General features: G+C 37.1%; 1 protein-coding gene across 3 annotated transcripts; it reads right to left on the bottom strand.

The window, feature by feature from the left end:
* Positions 1–1,598: 1,598 nt before the first annotated feature.
* On the bottom strand, positions 1,599–10,231 carry LOC131898124 (olfactory receptor 7A17-like). 3 transcript variants are annotated; one of them, XM_059249218.1, is made up of 3 exons: positions 9,324–10,231; positions 6,270–6,282; positions 6,071–6,091 (listed from the first exon to the last, which is right to left on the bottom strand). In XM_059249218.1, the coding sequence occupies exons 1-3, from the start codon at positions 10,229–10,231 to the stop codon at positions 6,071–6,073; spliced, it is 942 nt and encodes a 313-aa protein (XP_059105201.1). The 3 variants fall into 3 exon arrangements, with proteins under 3 accessions (XP_059105202.1, XP_059105201.1, XP_059105203.1); XM_059249219.1 differs by lacking the exons at positions 6,071–6,091; positions 6,270–6,282 and adding an exon at positions 1,599–1,640 and having other exon boundaries at positions 9,332–10,231; XM_059249220.1 differs by lacking the exons at positions 6,071–6,091; positions 6,270–6,282 and having other exon boundaries at positions 9,311–10,231.
* Between the last annotated feature and the right edge of the window lie 9,464 nt (positions 10,232–19,695).

Consider the following 19,695-nt stretch of genomic DNA (forward strand, 5'->3'; position numbering starts at 1 on the left):
TTTCAGTGAACCATAGATTTGGTATTTAGATGAAAATTGAAATGACTCTGAAGACATTTTTGTCAGGTGTGAACATTGACAATATCAATGCTTCTAACCTAATAGCATGGGAGATGCTTGTATTCCTTCTACTACTTTAGTTTCTTTAATTGATATTCTATGGTTTCATTGTAAAGATAATTCTGTTTCTTGACCAAATTTAATTCTAGGCAGTTTTTGTAAGATTTTTTTTCCTTCGAGGAGGTGGGTGATGCCAAATAATACTAACTACCCCCTAAGATGCCAAGAATAAACTGAAGTTGAATTTCACCCAAGTTCACTCTAAAAAACCAATGAGGTTATTAGAGGCTAACTTACAGAGCATGTAAGAAGTTATAGGCAAGAGTGTGGGTGGCTCTAAAACAGTTGCTGTGTAAGTGTGTATGCAACATGGATGATGGCTCTCTTATGCTGGACAAATGGAGAGATCCCCTCTCAGTTAACCTCTCCCAGCCTATATACTCAAGCCAATCCCCAAGACCCCAAGACTGCATATATTTATGGCAGAATTCCATAGATGTGGCTAGGAAAATTGGCCTGGTATTAAGGTGAGGTTCTACTGACCTTCTTGGAGGGAATATCAGCAGTTCATAGGCCTAATCATGATGGTCTCTTGCAAGTAGGCATGGCTGATTTCATGAAGATGGGACAGTTTGGCTTAGAGTATAGAGGTTTACAATAGCAGTTTCAGGTAGCTATTATAAAATGGTATTAATTTCTCAATTTCTTTTTTCAGTTATTTTACTAGCTATATATAGATATGATACTTATTTCTCTGTGGTTGTATTGTATCCTATTATTTAACTGCTTTAACAATTCTAATTTTTTTTCTGGGAAAGTCTTTTATTTCATCTCTTGAGGTTTCCAGCAAAGGGAGTAAATTGGCTTTTTTTCTTTCTAATTTGTATGTTGTTATTTCTCTTGTCCATTTGCTCTATATACAGCTTCAGGTATCATGGTGTATTGTTAATGGTGAGAGTCAGCATCCTGTCATGATACAAATCTCAGAAAAAAATGCCTTCAGATTCCCCACTGGATATGATATTAGATTTCAGTGGATCATTGTATAGTCTTTGTCATGATGATGTACATTTGTTCAATTATAATTTTTTTGAGATTTTCATCACAAAGAAAGATTGTATATTATCAAACACCATTTCTGCACCCATGGAAATGATCATGCAGTTCCTACATTCAATTGATGGTTTAGCATGTACTTTGATTTCTATATGGATCACCATGCCCTTTGTAAATAAATCATACTTGATCATACTGCATAATTATTGAAAGGCACTGTGAGTTCAGTTGGCTAATTTCTGGCATTATAATTTTAATTTGAAGACAAAATGATAAAAACATTGTTTTAACCCATGAGTTTGATTTTGTTTTTTTACAGAATAAAAAGGTTTTCCTCATTAATCTTTTATGTGACAGGAATGATGGAAGATATAATCAGCACAGGTGTGGCACTGAAGCATATGGTGTTCTCCTACACATAAATTAGGATCAAGTATTGTAAAATCTCCCTTTTCATCTCACATTTTATTAGTCTGGGCCTCTCATAGCTTTCTTTTAGTTAATTTCCCTAAAAGTTTGTGAATCTTTTTAATCTTTTCAAAGAACCAACCCACTTCATTGATTCCTTGTGTTGATTTTTTTTCATTTCCATTTCAATCTTTTCTGCCTAGATTTTGATGATTTCTTCCTGTCAGCTCTTTTGGTGTTAGCTATGTTTTGGTTAGCTACTCTCATTGTGTGGGATTATTCTGAGGTTTTGGTGCCAACATTGTTTCTTGTATATATGTGTTTAGAATTGTATCTCCTCTTGGTGAGTTCTTCCTTTAACGAATATGAAGTGACCTTCCTTATTTCTTCTGACTAGTTCTATTTGAAGTTTCTTTTGACAGACATTAGAACAGCTACTCACCCTTGTTTCCTAGTTCCATTCATTTGAAACACCATTTTCTGTCCTTTTACCCCAAAGTAATGTTCAGTGTTGATAGTGAGGTGTGTCTTTTATAGGCAGCAAAAAGATGGGTTCTGTTCTAAAGATAACTGCTAGTCTGTGTCTCTTCATTGGAAATTGAGATCATTAAAGAGTTATTATCAAACAGGGCTCATTAGTTTATATCATTTTGTTGCTTTGTGTCGCTTTAATGGACTTCTCTTGACAAACTGTTTTAGAATTGTCCTGTAACCTTTCAGGTGTTTATCCCTGTTTTCAGATGGAGGTATTCCTTCCAGTATCCTCTGTAGAGCTGCTTTAGTTGATACACATTCTTTTAATCTGTTTTTGTCATAGAAAGTTTTTCTTTATATCTCTTCATCAGTTTTAGTGTATAGTTCTTTTCTTTGTATAACAATTTGAGTTGGCAGTTGTGATCATCCAGAACTTTTTATACATACTTCAAAGCTTTTCTGGCTTTAAAATATTTTTTTCAGTAATTAGGTGTTAGTAGATAGGCCTGCCTTCATAAGTGTCTTGACTTGTCTCTTTTATGGTTTTGACAGCCTTTGTTTATTCTGTGATTTTAGTGCTTTAACTATAATATGTCACAGAGGAGGTTCTTTTTCTGCATCTATTTATTTGTGATATTGTAGGCTTGTAACCGAGACGACATCTTTTTCTCTAGGTTTGGGAAATTCCCTTCTATGGTCTTAATGAAGACATTTTCTACACATTTGCTATGTTGTTCTTCTTCTATACCCATAATCAAAAGATGGGACTTTTGTGTGACCCATATTCTGTTTGTGGATTTTCATAAATGTAAAATTGTCCTTTACTTGGAATTCAATTCCTCTACCTTTTCTCTGGCCCCAATTTTGCATTCCTGCATGGTTCATTCTATTGCTGAGGCTATCTGATGGGGTTGTTATTTGGTTTACTGAGTTCTGCATTTCAAGCATCATTTAAGTTTGAGTTTTTCTTTTTCAGAAATACCATCTCCTTGTTGAATTTTATTTTCATATCATATCTTGAATTGACATTTTATTCAGCTCTTTGTGTTTTCTTGCTGCATATTCATATATTATTATTTACCTTTTATTAAAAATAGTTTTTTTCTAATACCTGATTATGGTTTCCTCTCTCTATACTTCTTGTAGTTCCTTCTATCTCTCCTCCCATTTGATCCACACCCTTTCGGTCTCTCATTAGTAAACAAAGAGGCTTCCAAGGAATAATAATATCATAATATAATATAAAAACTGAAACATTGAAATAGGACAAAACAAAACAAACAGAAGGAAAAGAGTCCAAGAAAGGTCACAAGGAGTAGGCACAAGAGACTCATTCACTCACTTAGGAATTCTATATGAACATTAAACTAGAGGCCATGATATATATGCAAAATGCCTATAGGGTAAAAAGAGAGGAAAAAAGTAAAAATATACAAAATAAAATTAAATTATGAAAATAAAACTTAAAAAAATAAGATAAACAAAAAGTCCAGACACAACAGTATGAAACAAGGAACCTCCAAAGATGCTGTTGGGTTCATTTTCTGTTGGCCACCTGCTTCTAGATAGGCAGATTACCCTTAAAAGTAGTTTGTTCCCCCAGTGAGACTCCTTTGGAGAAAACTAGGTTTTCACTTGCAAGTGGTTGTCAATTGGAGATAGCTACTGGGTCAGGGGGCATGTGTTCTCTTCTTCTTTTAGCTCTAGGACCCCTTCTGGTATAGACCATGTTCTTGCTGCCTCAGTCTCTGTGAGTCCATATAGTCATTGATCCTGTTAATGTAGACAGCCTTGTGTCCTTCATCAATTTTGGCTTTTACACTCTTCCATCTCCTCTCCCATTGAGTTCCCTTAGACCTGAGGGGAGGGATTTGATAGAGACATCCTGTTTAAGGCTGAGTGTTGCAAGGTCTCTCACACTGATTATTGTCTGGATGTGGGTCTCTATATTTGTTCCCATCTGTTGCAAGAGGAAGCTTCTCTGATGAAGGCTAAGCAAGGTACTCATCTATGAGTACAACAGAATGTCATTAGGAGTCATTTTATTGGTACATTGTTTTTTGGCCTTTGTGGGGTTTATCTGTCTGTTTTGTTTTTAGAACATTAGTATTTGGTATTACCCTAGGTCTCTGGGCAATTTATCTCAGGTTCTTGGTTACCAGCATAGTGTTGAGTATATGTTCCATCTTATGGAGTAGGCCTTAAGATAAGTCAGATACTGGTTGACTACTATTCCAAGCTTTGTGCCATTATTGCACTAACATATCTTGAAGGCAGGACACTATTGCAGAGCAAAAAGTTTGTAGCTGGGTTGGTGTATATGCTTATCCTTTAGTAGAATGCAGAGTACCTTCCTGTAACAAAGACTCAGCATGTAGGGATAAAGACTTTAAGTAGCACAAGCTCCACTTCTCTATGTTCAATGAATTGTGTTGGTGTGGTCTTCAGAACTAGAACCTTGTTATCAGTTTGTGCAGAACACATACAGACTTGACAAAAATGTCGGTTGTTTGGGGGTTCCCATAAAAGCCCTTTGGCCAACAATTCAATTAGATGTAACTCATCCTGTAATGGAAGATTTATATGTGACCAGAGTTGTGGCTCTGACTCTTCCACTATTTGGCAATTTCATTTTGTATATATTTTAGGAAGCTTCCTAAAGCTTATATATGTATATATTTTAGGAAGCTTCTACTATATTAGGTTTCCATACTACCCCTCAAATGTCCCTTAATTTTAGCTGTCTCTCCTCATATTTCCTCCCATGCTCCCCTCCTCCCTTCTACCTGCCATTTGATTCTCACATTCCAGTCTCCTTGCATCATCCATCCATAACTACCTATTTCATTTCTCTCTCCTAAGAAGAACTATATGTCCCCACTTGTCCTTACTCTCTACCTAACTTCTGTGGTTCTGTGGATTGTAGCTTGCTTATCATTGAATTAAGAGCTAATATCCACATGTAAGCAATAACAATACCATATTTGTCTTTCTTGGTCTGGGTTACCTCACTCAAGATGATTTTTCCTAGTGAATTTCATTTTGTAATGACAGAGTAATATTCCATTGCATAAATGTACCACATTCTCTTTATCCATTCTTCTGCTGATGGACATCTAGGTTGTTTCCAATTTCTGGCTATTATGAATTGAACAGCAATGGACAAAGTTGAGCAAGTGTCCTTGTAGTAGGATGGAGCATCCTTTAGGCGTATGCCAAAGAATGGCAGATCTGGATGTTGAGGTAGACTGATTCCCATCTTCCTGAGGAACCATCACACTGATTTCCATAGTGGCTATGTAAATTTACACTCCTGTCAACAGTAGATGACTCCACATCCTCAATAGCCTCAGTTGTTAGTTGTTTTGATCTTAGCCATTCTGGTGGATATAACATGAAATCTCAAAATAGTTTTGATTTGCATTTCCCTAATGACTTTGGATGTTGAATATTTTTTTAAAGGTTTCTCAGCCACTTGAGTTTCCTATTTTGAGATCTGTGTTTAGATCTGTACTCCAGTTTTAACTGAGTTGTTTTCTTGATATCTAGTTTTTGTTAGTTCTTTATGCATGTTGTTTATTAGTGCTCTATCAAATGTGTAGTTGGTAAAAATCTTTCCACGGACTGAAGGCTGCCACCTTGTCCAAATGATAGTGTCCTTTGCTGTGCAGAGATTTTCAGATTCACAAGGTTATTTTTATTAATTATTAGTCTTAGTGCCTGTGCTAACAATGTTCTATTCATTTTTTTCTTGTGCCACTGAGTTGAAGGCTATCTCCTCATGTTTTATTCTTCCAGATTGAGTGTATTTTGTTTTATGTTGAAGTTTATGATGCATTTGGAGTTGTGTTTTGTGAGGGTGATAAGTATGGATGTATTTGTATCATCCAGTTCAACCAGCCTTTGTAACCATTATGAGATTTAATATTTGTGTAGAATATGTGTTGACTAAGATTTTTGTGTTGTTTCTTTTTCTGGGCCAGGACTTGTGCATCTGGAGTTGTTTTGTTGCTTGAGTTTTTCTTTCTGTCTTCTGTATATTTTATTATGCAAATTCAACTCTTCCTTTATTTTAGTGGTGGAGTCTGCAATGCTTTTAGAGTTCTAACTTATGTTTAGGGTTGGTTGGGGTGTCATTTTTCTTTGGGACTAGTGTTTAGAGCTAAAAGTTCTATTTTAGGCTTTCCTCTGTGGGTCATGTGTTGGCCTGTTCCAGTTCAGGCCTCCTGTCTGGGTATGCAGCTTATGCTGTAAGCAATGGAGCTCACCACACCCTCCATGAGTCTTACCCAGAGCCAGATTCTGTCCCCACACTGAGCCCACAGCTTCTGAAACTGCTACAAGATGTGGAAATTTCAAAAAACCAATATGCTTTATGCATACTCAGAATTGGCCTACACTGTGTCTTTAACTACTGCTACTGCAGAGGTTGCTGGGAAAAGTGGAGCTTCCTCTGTGTCTGTGGGTCTAACTCATGTCAAATATGGTCCCTGAACTGGGTCTGAAGCTTCCCCTGTGGCCTCTGCAAAATGTTTAACTGCCATAGCAATTAAATTCTTGCATCTTAAGGTATCCTGCCTACGATTTTTTTCTGGCAGTTTCATAACTTCAGCTTGTAGGTTAAAGTATTTGGTTCATTTTGACATAACTTTTATATAGTTAAAATACATAGATTTAATTTCATTCTTCTCCAGGTGGATATCATGCTTTGCCAGCACCATTTCTTGAGCAGATTCCTTGTCTTTTTCCTCTTAAAATATTAGTTCTTTGCGTATTTCATATGATGTATCTTGACCATATTCACCATGTCCCTAAACTCCTCCTAGATCCACAATCACAGCTCTACCCACCCTAATTTGTGTTCACTTTACAAAAAACGTCTAGCAAATCTAATTTGTGCTACACTTATACTCATGGGTATGTGGCCATCCTCTGGAACATGGTTGCCCCATCAGAGTCACACCATTAAAGAAATATGACTCTCCATCTCCTAATACCTCCTTAGCTAGGGGTTAGACTTCACATACACACTCACCTCCATGCTGGGATTCTGTAGGGTTGATTTTGGGAAAGAAGAACTTCTTACTGAACCCATATACTAGAGCACCCTTCAACCCCCATTAGAGAAGCTTGGATTTTTGCAGAAGATGGCAATGAACCAAAAATGTTCAACTGGTCAGGGTACAGATTCAGAGGCTGAAGAATGTTTAGCTCTAAATGTGTCATCTACATTATATGCCCCCTCCAAAGTCCCAGAGATCTTCATGGAAGAGGGGCCATAAAGACCATAAAATCCAGAGGCTGTTTGTGAGTATAAAAGAGTGATATTTGCTGAACAACATACACAGTTACACATAGGAACCCATAGTAATTGTGACAGTATTCTATCACTATTATCAGTTCATGCTTCAAATGCTCTTGCCATATCCATGTGGGTTCATCTCTCAGGCCTCTATTCTGATTATATTAGTTACTTTTCTATTGCTATAATAAGCTGCATGACCAAGACAATGTAAGAGAAAGGTTTTATTTGTCTTATAGTTCCAGATTGTTTAAGAGTCCATGAAGGGAGCAAGTGGCAGGCATTGCATCAGGAACAGAAGCAGAGTGCTCATATCCAGAACAACGACCAGGAAACAGAGAGACAGGAAACAGAGAGAAATAATTAGGAATGGCACAAGGCTTTTAAACCTGGGGGCTTACCTTAATGAATGGAAGCTTCCTCCAGCAAGGCCATACCTCCTAAGCCTCCTCAAACAGCATCACCAAATGGTAATGAAATGTTCAAACGTCAGAGCCTATTAGCACATTCTCATTTAAAGCACTACACTGTTTCATTGGTCTACATGTATATTTTATAGCAGTACAATGCTGTCTTTTTCACTATGGCTTTATAGTATAGGTTGAAGTTTCTATTGGGCTACATTTATCAGTGTTCATTCTGTTTAGAATAGCTTTGTCTATGTGACTCTTTGTGTTTCCATATGGATTTGAATATTTTCTATCTCTGTGAAGTATGGTACTGGAATTTTTATGGGAATTGCGTTAGATTTTGGAAATATTCACAATATTAATTCTGCCAATCCTAGATCATGGAAGGTCTCACTATCATCTCTATTTTCTTTTTTTCTGTGTCTTAAAGTTTTTCTTCCAGAGGTCTTTATCTTATTTGGTTATGATTAATACTAGGTACTTTATTTTTGAACATACAGCAAATGTGATATTTTCCCCAATTTGTTGCTCAGCCAAGTTCTTTCTTTGTGAAACAATATTTTATTGGGCTTACTTACAGGAGCAGAAATGACTCAAAGACAGCAGCATCACCAAAGTTCTCATCCTAGCATGGGTGACAGTTCACAAAGCTGGGGACCTGAAGCATATTGCACAGCCTGTAGGCAGTTCAACGGGTTGGAGAGTATCCGTTTCAGGTTCCTCATTTGCTCTAAACCTCTTCCAGGCAGCTATTCTACTCAGCCAAGTTCATTATTGGTATTTATAGAAGCTACTGAATTTTACTTTGATTTTTTTTATCCTGTCCCTTTACTAGACATATATATTAGATATAAAATAAGTTTTCTTATAGTGTCTGGGGTTCTGTTATATATAGAAACATGTCATCTGCAAAGAGGAATAGTGTGACTTCTTCATCCCTCCCATTTTTTACCCGTATTATGTCTTATCTAATTGTTATAGCTAAGATTTCAAACACTGGATTGGATAAGACTATGTTATATACAGAACAATGAGCTGAAATAGAAACATGATTTTAAGTGTAAGAATAAAATATAATTTCCAGCCATAATGTACTAATATTATGTCACAAGAAAGAGCAATTAGCTAATCATACACTATGAGATGAAGAATACATATTGAAAAACCATAGTTTGTGATTTTCCTTCACCATAAATTTATATATGGAGCTTTGTGTGCCAAGTATGGTTCTTCTTAACAGTAATAAAATTTATTACTATTTTAAAGAAGTGAAAGTTTACTTGTTATATATGTCATTTGAAATAAATTATACTTAAACATGTGGTATCAGATAATTGAAAATTTTAAGTATTTCTTAGAAAAATGTAGAAAATGAGATAATGGAGAAGGTTGGATATTTCAGTGATAGTAAAAATAATAATAAATAAGACTTTAAATTGAATAGTGAAGCCATATTCATAGAGCTTCCAAGAACACAGTAGAAGGAGCACATTCTACTCTACAATCAGAGCAATGTATCTCAGATATGACCTGAGGGTCTGAATCCTATAGTCATGGTTTTTTTTTTTTTTTTTGAGGCTCAACAGGTGTGATTTTGTTTCTACCTCAAAAACTTTTTCACAGCACTTTTTATGTCTTTATTCCTCAGACAATAGATGAATGGGTTCAACATAGGAGTGACAACGCTGTACAAAACTGAGGCTCTGGCAGTGGACTGCGAGTTTTCTGTTACAACAGAGCTCAGATATAGACCTATTCCTGTGCAATAAAATAAAGAGACAACCGAGAGGTGAGATGCACACGTGGAAAATGCTTTGTACTTCCCTTGAGCTGATGAGATGGCACGTATGCAGGACAGTATTTCGTAGTAAGAACAGAGGATGGCAATGAGGGATCCAGCTGCCAACAACACAGGTAAAAGATACATGACAAGGACAGTAACAAAGTTGTCTGAACAGGTGAGTTGTAACACCTGATTCAGCTCACAGAAAAAGTGATGAATTTTCAGTTCTGTGCAGAAGGATAACTGCAGCACCATGAAGCCTTGTGATGAGACATGTAGGACATTTACTATCCAGGACACCACAACCATCAACACACAGAGTCTGGGATTCATGATGACTGTGTAATGCAAGGGGTGACAAATGGCCACATATCGGTCATAAGCCATTATGGTTAGCAGAAAGATGTCCAGTCCTGAAAAGAATATGAAGGAAAGCATTTGAGTGATGCAGTCTTTGTACATTATGAACTTATAATGTGACTGGAGGTTCACTAGCATCTTTGGTACAGTGGTGGAGGTGAAACAGATGTCCACAAATGACAAGTTGGAGAGGAAGAAGTACATGGGCGTGTGTAGATGAGATTCTGAGATCGTGATCAGGATGATGAGTAGGTTCCCAAGCACAGTGACCAGGTACATGACAAGGAACAGTCCAAAGAGGACAGGCTGCAGCCTTGGGTCTTCTGAAATTCCCAGAAGAAGAAATTGTGAAATTTCTGTGTCATTCTCTAGCTCCATGTCATTTATGTTACTAAAAATTAAAACAAAATGAAACAAAAAAAAACAGAGAAAATGTAATGATGAAATTATGTAACCATATAGAAACACTATCATATTAGTCAAGCCCTGAATTCTTCAGTTTTTCATGTGTGTTTAATTTTGCATAGTTCTCCCTCTAGTAGTGGGAGCCATGCGACTTTGAGTAATAAGGCAAGGCCCTGGAGAATCTAGCCCATTTGGCAAAGCGTGTGGACAGTTTGCTACATAATTCTGGACTTGACTCCAGGAGCATATGCGCTAAGTTCTCTCCTTGCTTTTGCTATACAAGCCATATTTCTGCCTACCTTTAATTTCATTTTCTCAGTCACAGATAAAATAGCTATTACAAAAGGAAAACTTCCTCTTGATGACTCTCATCTGAGTCAGCCAAAGGGAATGTTGTTAAGAATACACAGTGGACCTGATTCAGCCCCTAAAGCCTTTGATATTTCAAATGTGACCATGAATTCAGGCTTTTTAAGAAAAGGATGTTGCCTTTCCAATGCACCCTGTAACTAGCCTAAAAGAGTCACAGTAGCTCATAAGTTTAATATTACGTATTTGCACAACTGTTCTGGGAAGAATGATTTTAACCACAGGCACTTTGGAGAAATGCTAAAAAGAGATGATATCAGGAGTTAATGGGAACAATCTAGAGACAGGTAATGAAATAGAATCATAGAAATCCACAGTTCTCTCGTTTCTAATAACTGTACCAATACTGTAAGAAGTTAAGATAGATGGATATAAGGACAAGGGATAAACATTTAAGGGATAAACTATTAAGAGTAAGTTTCCAAGTTATGTTGTCTATAGGATAAATGGAAAACCTTAGTATATCCCCAGAGGAGATGGAGTAGTACAGAAAGTATAATGACTTGATCCAGCTTTGGCTGGTGAGTGGATTGTGAGAACCCAGACCTTACCAGATGTAAATATTAACCACTAGAGACAAAACTATCTTCCACTCTGCATGATGCTGTATCCACAAATGCTGCCAACTGTTCTATCTGTAAGTTTGCCTAGTTAGAAAACTTCCTTTGTGGCTTGCAACACTGCTTGTGCTTCTAACATTTGCGCTCTAGATCAAATAGGTAATGGTTACCAGTGGGAAAGTAGGGGGAGCGGGGGTGAAAGAAGGAAAAAAAAACAAACATAATTGTACTAACCTTTTCTACAAACTTAAGGAAACAAATCTGATTGTAAAACTGTTCAAGCAAACCAACAAAAGTGTATAAAAACAGCCCAGACTATTCAAGGCCACTTGTTTGAACATAGGTGGTCACAGTTTCTTCTTTGTGCCAACTTCACACATCTGTCCTAGATCATCTAACACATCTACAGTAAGGCTCCCAGCACCCTAGCCTTCTCGGATGTGGAAATATTCACTCACCTCTCAGCTTTACTGAAAAGTTACCCATTGAAATACTTAAACCTTAACCCTTGTGATGGTTGAACTTTTTCCAACTTGAAACAAACCTTGACATTTCTGGGAAGAGAGAAGATTAATTGTAAAAATGCCTCTGTAAGATTCACCTGTGGGCAAGCTTGTGGCACATTCTCTTGATTGGTCACTGATATGGGTGGGCTAACCCCATGCCCAGGCGGTTCTTGTATGAGAAAGCAGGCTCTGCCTTAGCATTTGGGACTCAAAAGAGGTCGAAGAATCCAAAACCTTTCAACATTTCTAAAGAAGATGATATCTACTATTAGGTTTATAGAAAGGCCTTAAAGAAGGAAGGTAAGAAGACCAGGACCAAAGCAACCAAGATCCAGTGTCATGTTATTCCACATGCCCTGCAACACAAATGGTGATGTATTTCTCTGAGGAAACAAAACACTAAGAAAACAAGGAAGACATTGCAGAATATACTAAGCTTATGGACCAAGAGAATGGAAGAAGGCAAAAGACATGGAGTTGGGGAGGTAGAAAGGGGATAAGTATATGGGAGGGGGAAGAATAGTAACAAAATATATTGTATAAAAATTTTAAAATAAATTTAGAAATAGAGTCTTTAAATATAACATATGATCAGAACTTGTGGCAGGGGAAAATGATGAGGAACAAAGTACCCTTGATGCTGCTGAAACATGAAGACACCAGTAGTTACTCTGATCACTAGCTTAATTTGCACCTTGATGTGGCTGAAAAGATGTTTTGTCAATTGAAATTGCCTTTTTGTTATTTACATGTGTCGCTTTTTAAATGGGTTCTGCCCTCTATATTATGTGTCCCATTTTGGAATATATTCAACAAACCTTGTCCTATCAAATCTACACCTACCCCCGCAGCCAGATAGAACACACACACACACACACACACACACACACACACACACACACACAAAGCACACACATACATCAATGCACACACTTGTTGAAAACTAGTCACAAAACGTAGTCTCATGATCTCATGGGATTCTTGGTCTCCTGTTAATATCACGTGCTTTTTGCCCCAGTCACAGTATGGACCTTTTTCCTGTGTTATTCTGAAACTTCCAGTTTTGAAATCTTTGCAAAATCCAATAAGCATATTCCAGTTTTGCCTTTTGTTTCCTCCAACATGCAAAAACCTCTCAACAACATGTTCTCTGAAACCCTGCATTCCCCAGGAAACTTCTCCTTCACACGTAATTCAATTCTCTATGTGACTATTCCCTGCTTCCATCACATTGAACCCTCTGTCTGCTGAATCTTTGCATTCAGATGCGAGAGCTATGTGAGTAGACCTCACCTGCTTTGCACACTTTCGTACTTTCACAGTGGTAGAGAATATGTGTACATTATATAGAACAACAACAAAGTCAAAAAGAAAATTAAAATTTATGGTATACAAGGAATGTCAGGGGCTATAGAGAAAGTGAAAGAGTTACAAACAATTTTATTTTAAAGATTTGTATTCATCATCAAGAATTAAATAAAAATAAAAACCAATAACTGAGTGTGATCTATCTATCCACTCATCTATCTATCTATCTATCTATCTATCTATCTATCTATCTATCTATCTACCTATCATCTATCTACCTACCTAACTACCTATCTATCTACCTACCTACCTACAATCTATCTACCTATCATCTGTCTATCTATCATCTTTCTACCTACCTATCTACCTACCTACCTACGTATCTATCTATGTATCCATCTATCTGTCTATTACTTAGCAATAACCTACATTAGAAGACTCAATGAACAATGGTCCTCTAATATTTTGCCCCACTGAAGCCACTTGGTTATACACACTGACAATACTATTTGTGGACATTTAGCACGTGGTGAGAACACATTTTAGCTGAGTTTTAAAACCTTGAATAATGAAAATAAAGCTAAAGTTCATCGGTGGGCTGCCTGAGATGAGAAACTCAGGAGAAAAAACAGAGACATATTTCACTTAAGAAATTGTTTTAATATGTATAACCATAAATATCTAGCAATTCCAAAAATATATAAGTAATAAAAACAACAATTCTACTGATATGCTTATAAGTAGGAAATAGTTATAGGAGAATAATACTAAGAAACTCAGAGAAGTAATGGAGCTCAGAAATAAGTAATGCATGAACTTCCTCCTCCTACTCACCATATGTAATGCATAATTTCTCCTGTCCCCCTAATGAACTTCAAGGACCCCTGACTATGTCCTGCTTACATAAAATCCCCTTAAGCCCCTCTACTCTCATTTTAATTGGCTCCCATTGCTACTACTTCACAGTCAACAATAATCTTGAATAGCTGACTTGAAGGTTTACTTCTGATCCTAGCATATCAATTACACAAACTGGTGATTTCCTGGAAGAAGCAAGAAAACATCCACAGCCACCTCTGAGCCATCCCTCAGATCAGCTTGGCTGGAGTGGCTCTCAGAGGTCTTTAAGCAAATGATCTTGTCTTCTGTCCCTCACAATCTTTGCTGTGGTGACTTTGAGACTCACCTGGATGAGTTGTCTAAACAGAAGGTTTCTGTGTGTAAGAACAAATTGCCCCGTTGAAGGCTGACAGAGGACTGACACTGTGTAATTAGATGGCAGGGAGACAGTCATCAAACCCTGAAACGTTGAGGGCATTAAAGGAAATGACAATGCAATGTACAACTCTAAACTGCATACACTATGGGACTATAGCAGGGGCAGTATTTACAACTATGCATATCTGCTCATTAGGTACATTTCCATCTCATTATTCCACCATTCAGCCAATCATTTCCCCATGGGGTGTGGCTCTTCATAGAAACCAATTTCTTTCCTGCTGATTCCATTTCCCCTAGACACCTAGTTGTTGTCAGGTGAACCATTTGTTGATGTTATTACTTCTCCATGGACTCTCCTGGTGTCCAAAGCTCTAAAATTCTAACTCAGCCCAAGGACCTCCAGTTTATAATCAATCTATCTTTGCAGGATCCCATGAATTCCAAAGCCTTCGTTTGTGTTTGGGAGAGAGCCACTGATAAATCCATGTCTTAATATTCATCTTTCCTATAAGACACTAATCTATGATTCCTTGATATAAAACTATGAACTGTATAATGCATATCTTCATGCTACATTTTACAAAATGATTACTAATATCAAATGTTTAACCAAATTAGTGTTTCCATTTACTTCTTTGTCTTAGAAATATATGATAATTTAAATATTTAATGTATATATATATGATTAGCAAACAGTACATATATTAACATATAATATATAATTAAATATAATTATATCCATTTGAGTTTTATATATATATATATATATATATATATATATATATATATATATATTCTCCTCTTTTATTCCACCTCTACTGAAACCCTTCTTCCCAGCAATTTTCCCTCCTGCTTTCATGTCTTTTTGTTGATATTTTACCTTCTGAATTTAATTTAATTTAATTAGGGCCACTTGTGTGAGTTGTGGGTATCTATATTTGTTCCTATCTGTTGCAAAAGGAAGATTCTCTGATGATGGTTAAGCAAGGTATTCATGTATGAACACAGCAGAATGCCATTACCATTCATAATATTGCTATGGATTTTTTGCGGGGGTGGGCACAGTTGTCTGAGTGTTTGTTCATTTGTTTATTATATAGCAGTAGTATTTGGTTTTATCCTAGGTCTGTGGGCTATCTAATCTCAGGTTCTTGGTTACCAAAGTAGTGTTGGGTCCATGTTCCATCTTATGGATATTATTAATAGAGCAGCAATGAACATGGTTGAGCAAATATGTCTGTTGTAGCATCAAGTGCCCTTTGGGTATATGCCCAAGAAAGCTATATAGGTCTTGGGTTGATCACTTCCCAACTTCCAAGGAACTGCCATACTGATTTCCAAAGTGGCTATACAAGTTTGTACCCCACAATCAAAGGATGACTCCACATCCTCGCCAGCATGAGTTGTCAGTTGTTTTATGGATCTTGGCCATTCTGATGGGTGTAAGAAGGAATCTCAAAGTAGTTTTGATTTGCATTCCCCTGATGGTTAAAGATGTTGAACATATTTAAGTGTTTCTCAACTGCTTGAGTTTCCTCTTTTGAGAATTCTCTGTTTAGATATATACAACATTTTTAACTGGATGTTTGTTCTCTTGATTTCCACTTTTATGAGTTTTATATATTTTGGATATTAGTCCTCAATGAGTGTGTAGTTGGTAAAAATCTTTTCTAACTCTGTAGGCTTCTGCTTTATCGAAATAATAATGTCCATTGCTATTCAGAGTCTTTTCAGTTTCATGAGGCCATTATTTATTAAATTTTGATCTTAGTGTTAACAGTGTTATGTTCAGTCTTTTTGTGCCACTGAGTTAAAGGCTATGCCCTCACTTTTTCTTCTATCAGATTTAGTGAATCTCGTGTTCTGTTGATGTTTATGATCCATTCGGAGTTGAGTTTTTGGGGTGATAAGTATGGATGTATTTGGATCATCCAGTTCAACCAGCATTCATTACCATTATTATGAGATTCATGATTTCTGAAGGAAATGTGTTGTCTGATATTTTAATTAATTAATTAATTTGTTTATTTATGTATTTTACATACCACTCACAGTTTCCCCTCCATCCTCTCCTCCCATTCCCACTCCCACCTCCCTTCTACCACCCCCCCATCCACTCCTCCTTCATCTCCATTCAGAAGGGATAAGGCCTCCCTCCCATGGGAGTCAACAAAGCACAGCATAATATGTTGAAGCAGGACCAGACCAAACTCCTCTCCCATGAATCAAGACTGGGTAAGGCATCCCACCACAGGGAACAGGTTCCAAGGAGCCAGCTCATGTGCCAGAGACAGGACCTGGTTCCACTGCTAGGGGCCCCACAAACAGACCAAGCTACACAACTGTCACCCAAATGCAGATGGCCTAGGTTGGTCCCATTCCAGCTCCCTAGCTGTTGGTCCAGAGTCTATGAGCTCACAAACTCAGGTGATCTGTCTCTGTGGGTTTCCCCAGAATGATCTTGATCTCCCCACCCCCCACCATTGCTCATACAATCCCTCCTACCTCTCTTCAACTGGACTCCCAGAGCTCAGTCCAGTGCTTGGCTGTGGATCTCTGCATCTGCTTCCATCTGTTACTGGATGAAGGCTCTATGGTGACAATTAGGATAATCAACAATCTGAATACCGAGGAAGGCCAGTGCAGGCACCCTCTCCACTACTGCTAGGAGTCTTAGCTGGGGTCATTCTTGTGGTTTCCTGGGAATTTCCCTAGCACCAGGTTCTCCCTAAACCCATAATGCTCCCTTTTTATCAAGATATCTCTTTCATTAATCTCTCCCTACACCTTGCCCCCAACTTGATTGACCATCCTGATCCTTCATGTTCCCATCCCTGCCCCTCCACCCCACCCCCAGTTTACCTAGGACATCTCATCTATTTTCTATTTCCAGGGAGTTCTATGCATCTCCCTTAGGGTCCTCCTTGTTACCTAGCTTCTTAGGGGTTGAGGATCACAGCCTGGTTATCCTTTGCTTTACATGTAATATCCACTTAAGAGTGAGTACATTCCATGTTTGTATTTCTGTGTCTGGGTCACCTCTCTAAGGATGATTTTTTTCTAATTCCATCCATTTGCCTGCAAATTTCATGATTCCATTATTTTTTTTACTACTGATTAATACTCCTTTGTGTAGATGTACTAAATTTTCTTTATCCATTTTTCAGTGGAGAGGCAACTAAGTTGTTTCCAGGTTCTGACTATTACAAATAATGCTGCTATGAACATAGTTGAGCAAGTGTCCTTGTAGTATGATTAAATATTCTTTGGGGGTATGCCTAAGAGTGGTATTGCTGGGTCTTGAGGTAGATTGATTGCCAATTTTCTGAGAAAATGCCATACTAATTTCCAAAATGGTTGAACAAGTTTGCACTCCCACCATCAGTGGAGGAGTGTCCCACTTATTCCACATCCTCTCCAACATAGGCTGTCATTAACATTTTTGTACTTAGCCATTCTATCAGGTATAAGATGGTGTCTCAGAGTCATTTTGATTTGCATTTCCCTGATGGCTAAGGATGTTGAGCAATTCTTTAAGTGTATCTCAGCCATTTGAGATTCTTCTTTTGAGAATTCTCTGTTTAAATCTGGAACCTATTTTTAAATGGGATTATTTGGTATTTTGATGTCTAGTTTCTTAAGTTATTTTTTATATGTATTTTGGAAATTGGTTCCCTGTCAGATGTGGGGTTGGAGAAGATGTTTTCCCATTCTCTAGGGTGTCTTTTTGTCTTATGTGCCATGTCCTTTGCCTTATAGAAGCTTTTCAGTTTTGGGAGGTCCCATTTATTAATCGTTGATTTCAGTGTCTGTGCTGGTGGTGTTATATCTAGGAAGTGGTCTTCTGTGTCAATGCGTTCAAAGGTACATCCCACTTTCTTTTCTATCAGGATCAGTGTAGCTGGATTTATGTTGAGGTCTTTGATCTACTTGGACTTGAGTTTTCTGATTGATGATAGATATGGAGATATTTGCAATCTTTGACATGTTGACATCCAGTTATACCACCAACTTCTGTTGAACATTTTCTTTTTTCCATTGTTTATTTTTGGCTTCTTTGTCAAAAATCAGGTAATCTTGGGTGTGTGGATTTATACTGGAGTCTTTGATTCGATTCCATTGATCCACCTGTCTGTTTTTAATGCCAACCAAACTGTTTTTATTACTGTAGTTCTATAGTAGAGCTTGAGGTTAGGGATGGTGATACTTCCAGAAGTTCCTGAATTGTACAGGATTGTTTTGGCTATCCTGGGTTTTAGGTTTTTCCATTTTTCAGTTCTGTGAAGAATTGTGTTGAGATTTTGATGGGGGTTGCATTGAATCTGTAGATTGCTTTTGGTAAGTTTGCCATTTTTACTATGTCATCTCACTGATAAATGAATATAGGAGATTATCCATTTTCTGATATCTATTTCAATTTCTTTCTTCAAAGAGTTAAAATCCTTGTCATATAGGTCTTTCCTTTGTTTGGTAAGAGTTACCCCAAGATATATTACATTATTTGTGGCTATTGTAAAGGGTGTTGTTTCTCTGATTTCTTTCTCAGCCCATTTATCGTTTGTATACAGGAGGGCTACTAATTTTATTGAGTTAATCTTGTATCCAGCCATATTACTGAAGGTGTTTATCAGCTTTAGGAGTTCCTTGGTAAATTTTTGGGGGGTAACTTATGTATAAGTTATGTATAACTATCATATCATCTGCAAATAGTGAAAGTTTGACTTCTTCCTTTCCAATTTGAATCTCCTTGATCTCCTTTTGTTGTTTTATTGTTCTAGCTAGAACCTTGAGCACTATATTGGTTAGATATGGAGAGAGTGGATATCCTTGGCTTGCACTGATTTTAGCTGAATCACTTAGACTTTCTCTCCATTTAATTTAATGTTGGCTGTTGGCTTGCTGTATATTGCCTTTATTATGTTTAGGTATGCACCGTGTATCCCAGTTCTCTCCAGGTCATTTATCATGAAGACATGTTGGATTTTTTCAAAGGCTTTTTCAGTATCTAATAAGATAATTATGTGCTTTTTTTTCTTTCAGTTTGTTTATATGGTGGATTACATTGACAGATTTTTGTACGTTGAACCATCCCTTCATCTCTGGGATGAAGCCTATTTGATCGTAGTGGATAATTCTTTGATATGTTCTTAGATTCTGCTAGCTACTATTTTACTGAGTATTTTGCATCAATATTCATAGGGGAGACTAATCTGTAATTCTCTTTTTTTGTTACATCTTTGTTTGGTTTGGTATGAGGGTAACTGTCGCCTCATAAAAAGAATTTGGTAGTATTCATTCTGTTTCTATTGTTTAGAACACTTTGAGGACTATTGGTATTATCTCTTCATTGAAATTCTGAAAGAATTCTGTACTAGAACCATCTGGCCCTGGTCTTTTTTGTTGTACTTGTGAGCATTTTAATGACTGTTTCTATTTCCTTACAGGTTATAGGTCTATTTAAATTGTTTATCTG

The sequence above is a fragment of the Peromyscus eremicus genome, chromosome 23 (genome assembly GCF_949786415.1).
Source record: "Peromyscus eremicus chromosome 23, PerEre_H2_v1, whole genome shotgun sequence".
Lineage (NCBI taxonomy): Eukaryota > Metazoa > Chordata > Mammalia > Rodentia > Cricetidae > Peromyscus > Peromyscus eremicus.

What these genes read in the sequence shown, in the direction of transcription:
- LOC131898124 (XM_059249219.1), bottom strand. Translation starts at nt 10,231, where the DNA reads ATGGAGCTAGAGAATGACACAGAAATTTCACAATTTCTTCTTCTGGGA. An exon ending in ATAAAGACATAAAAAGTGCT is followed by an intron (nt 1,641 to 9,331) that starts GTGAAAAAGTTT and finishes AAGATTAAAAAG; the next exon opens with ATTCACAAACTTTTAGGGAA.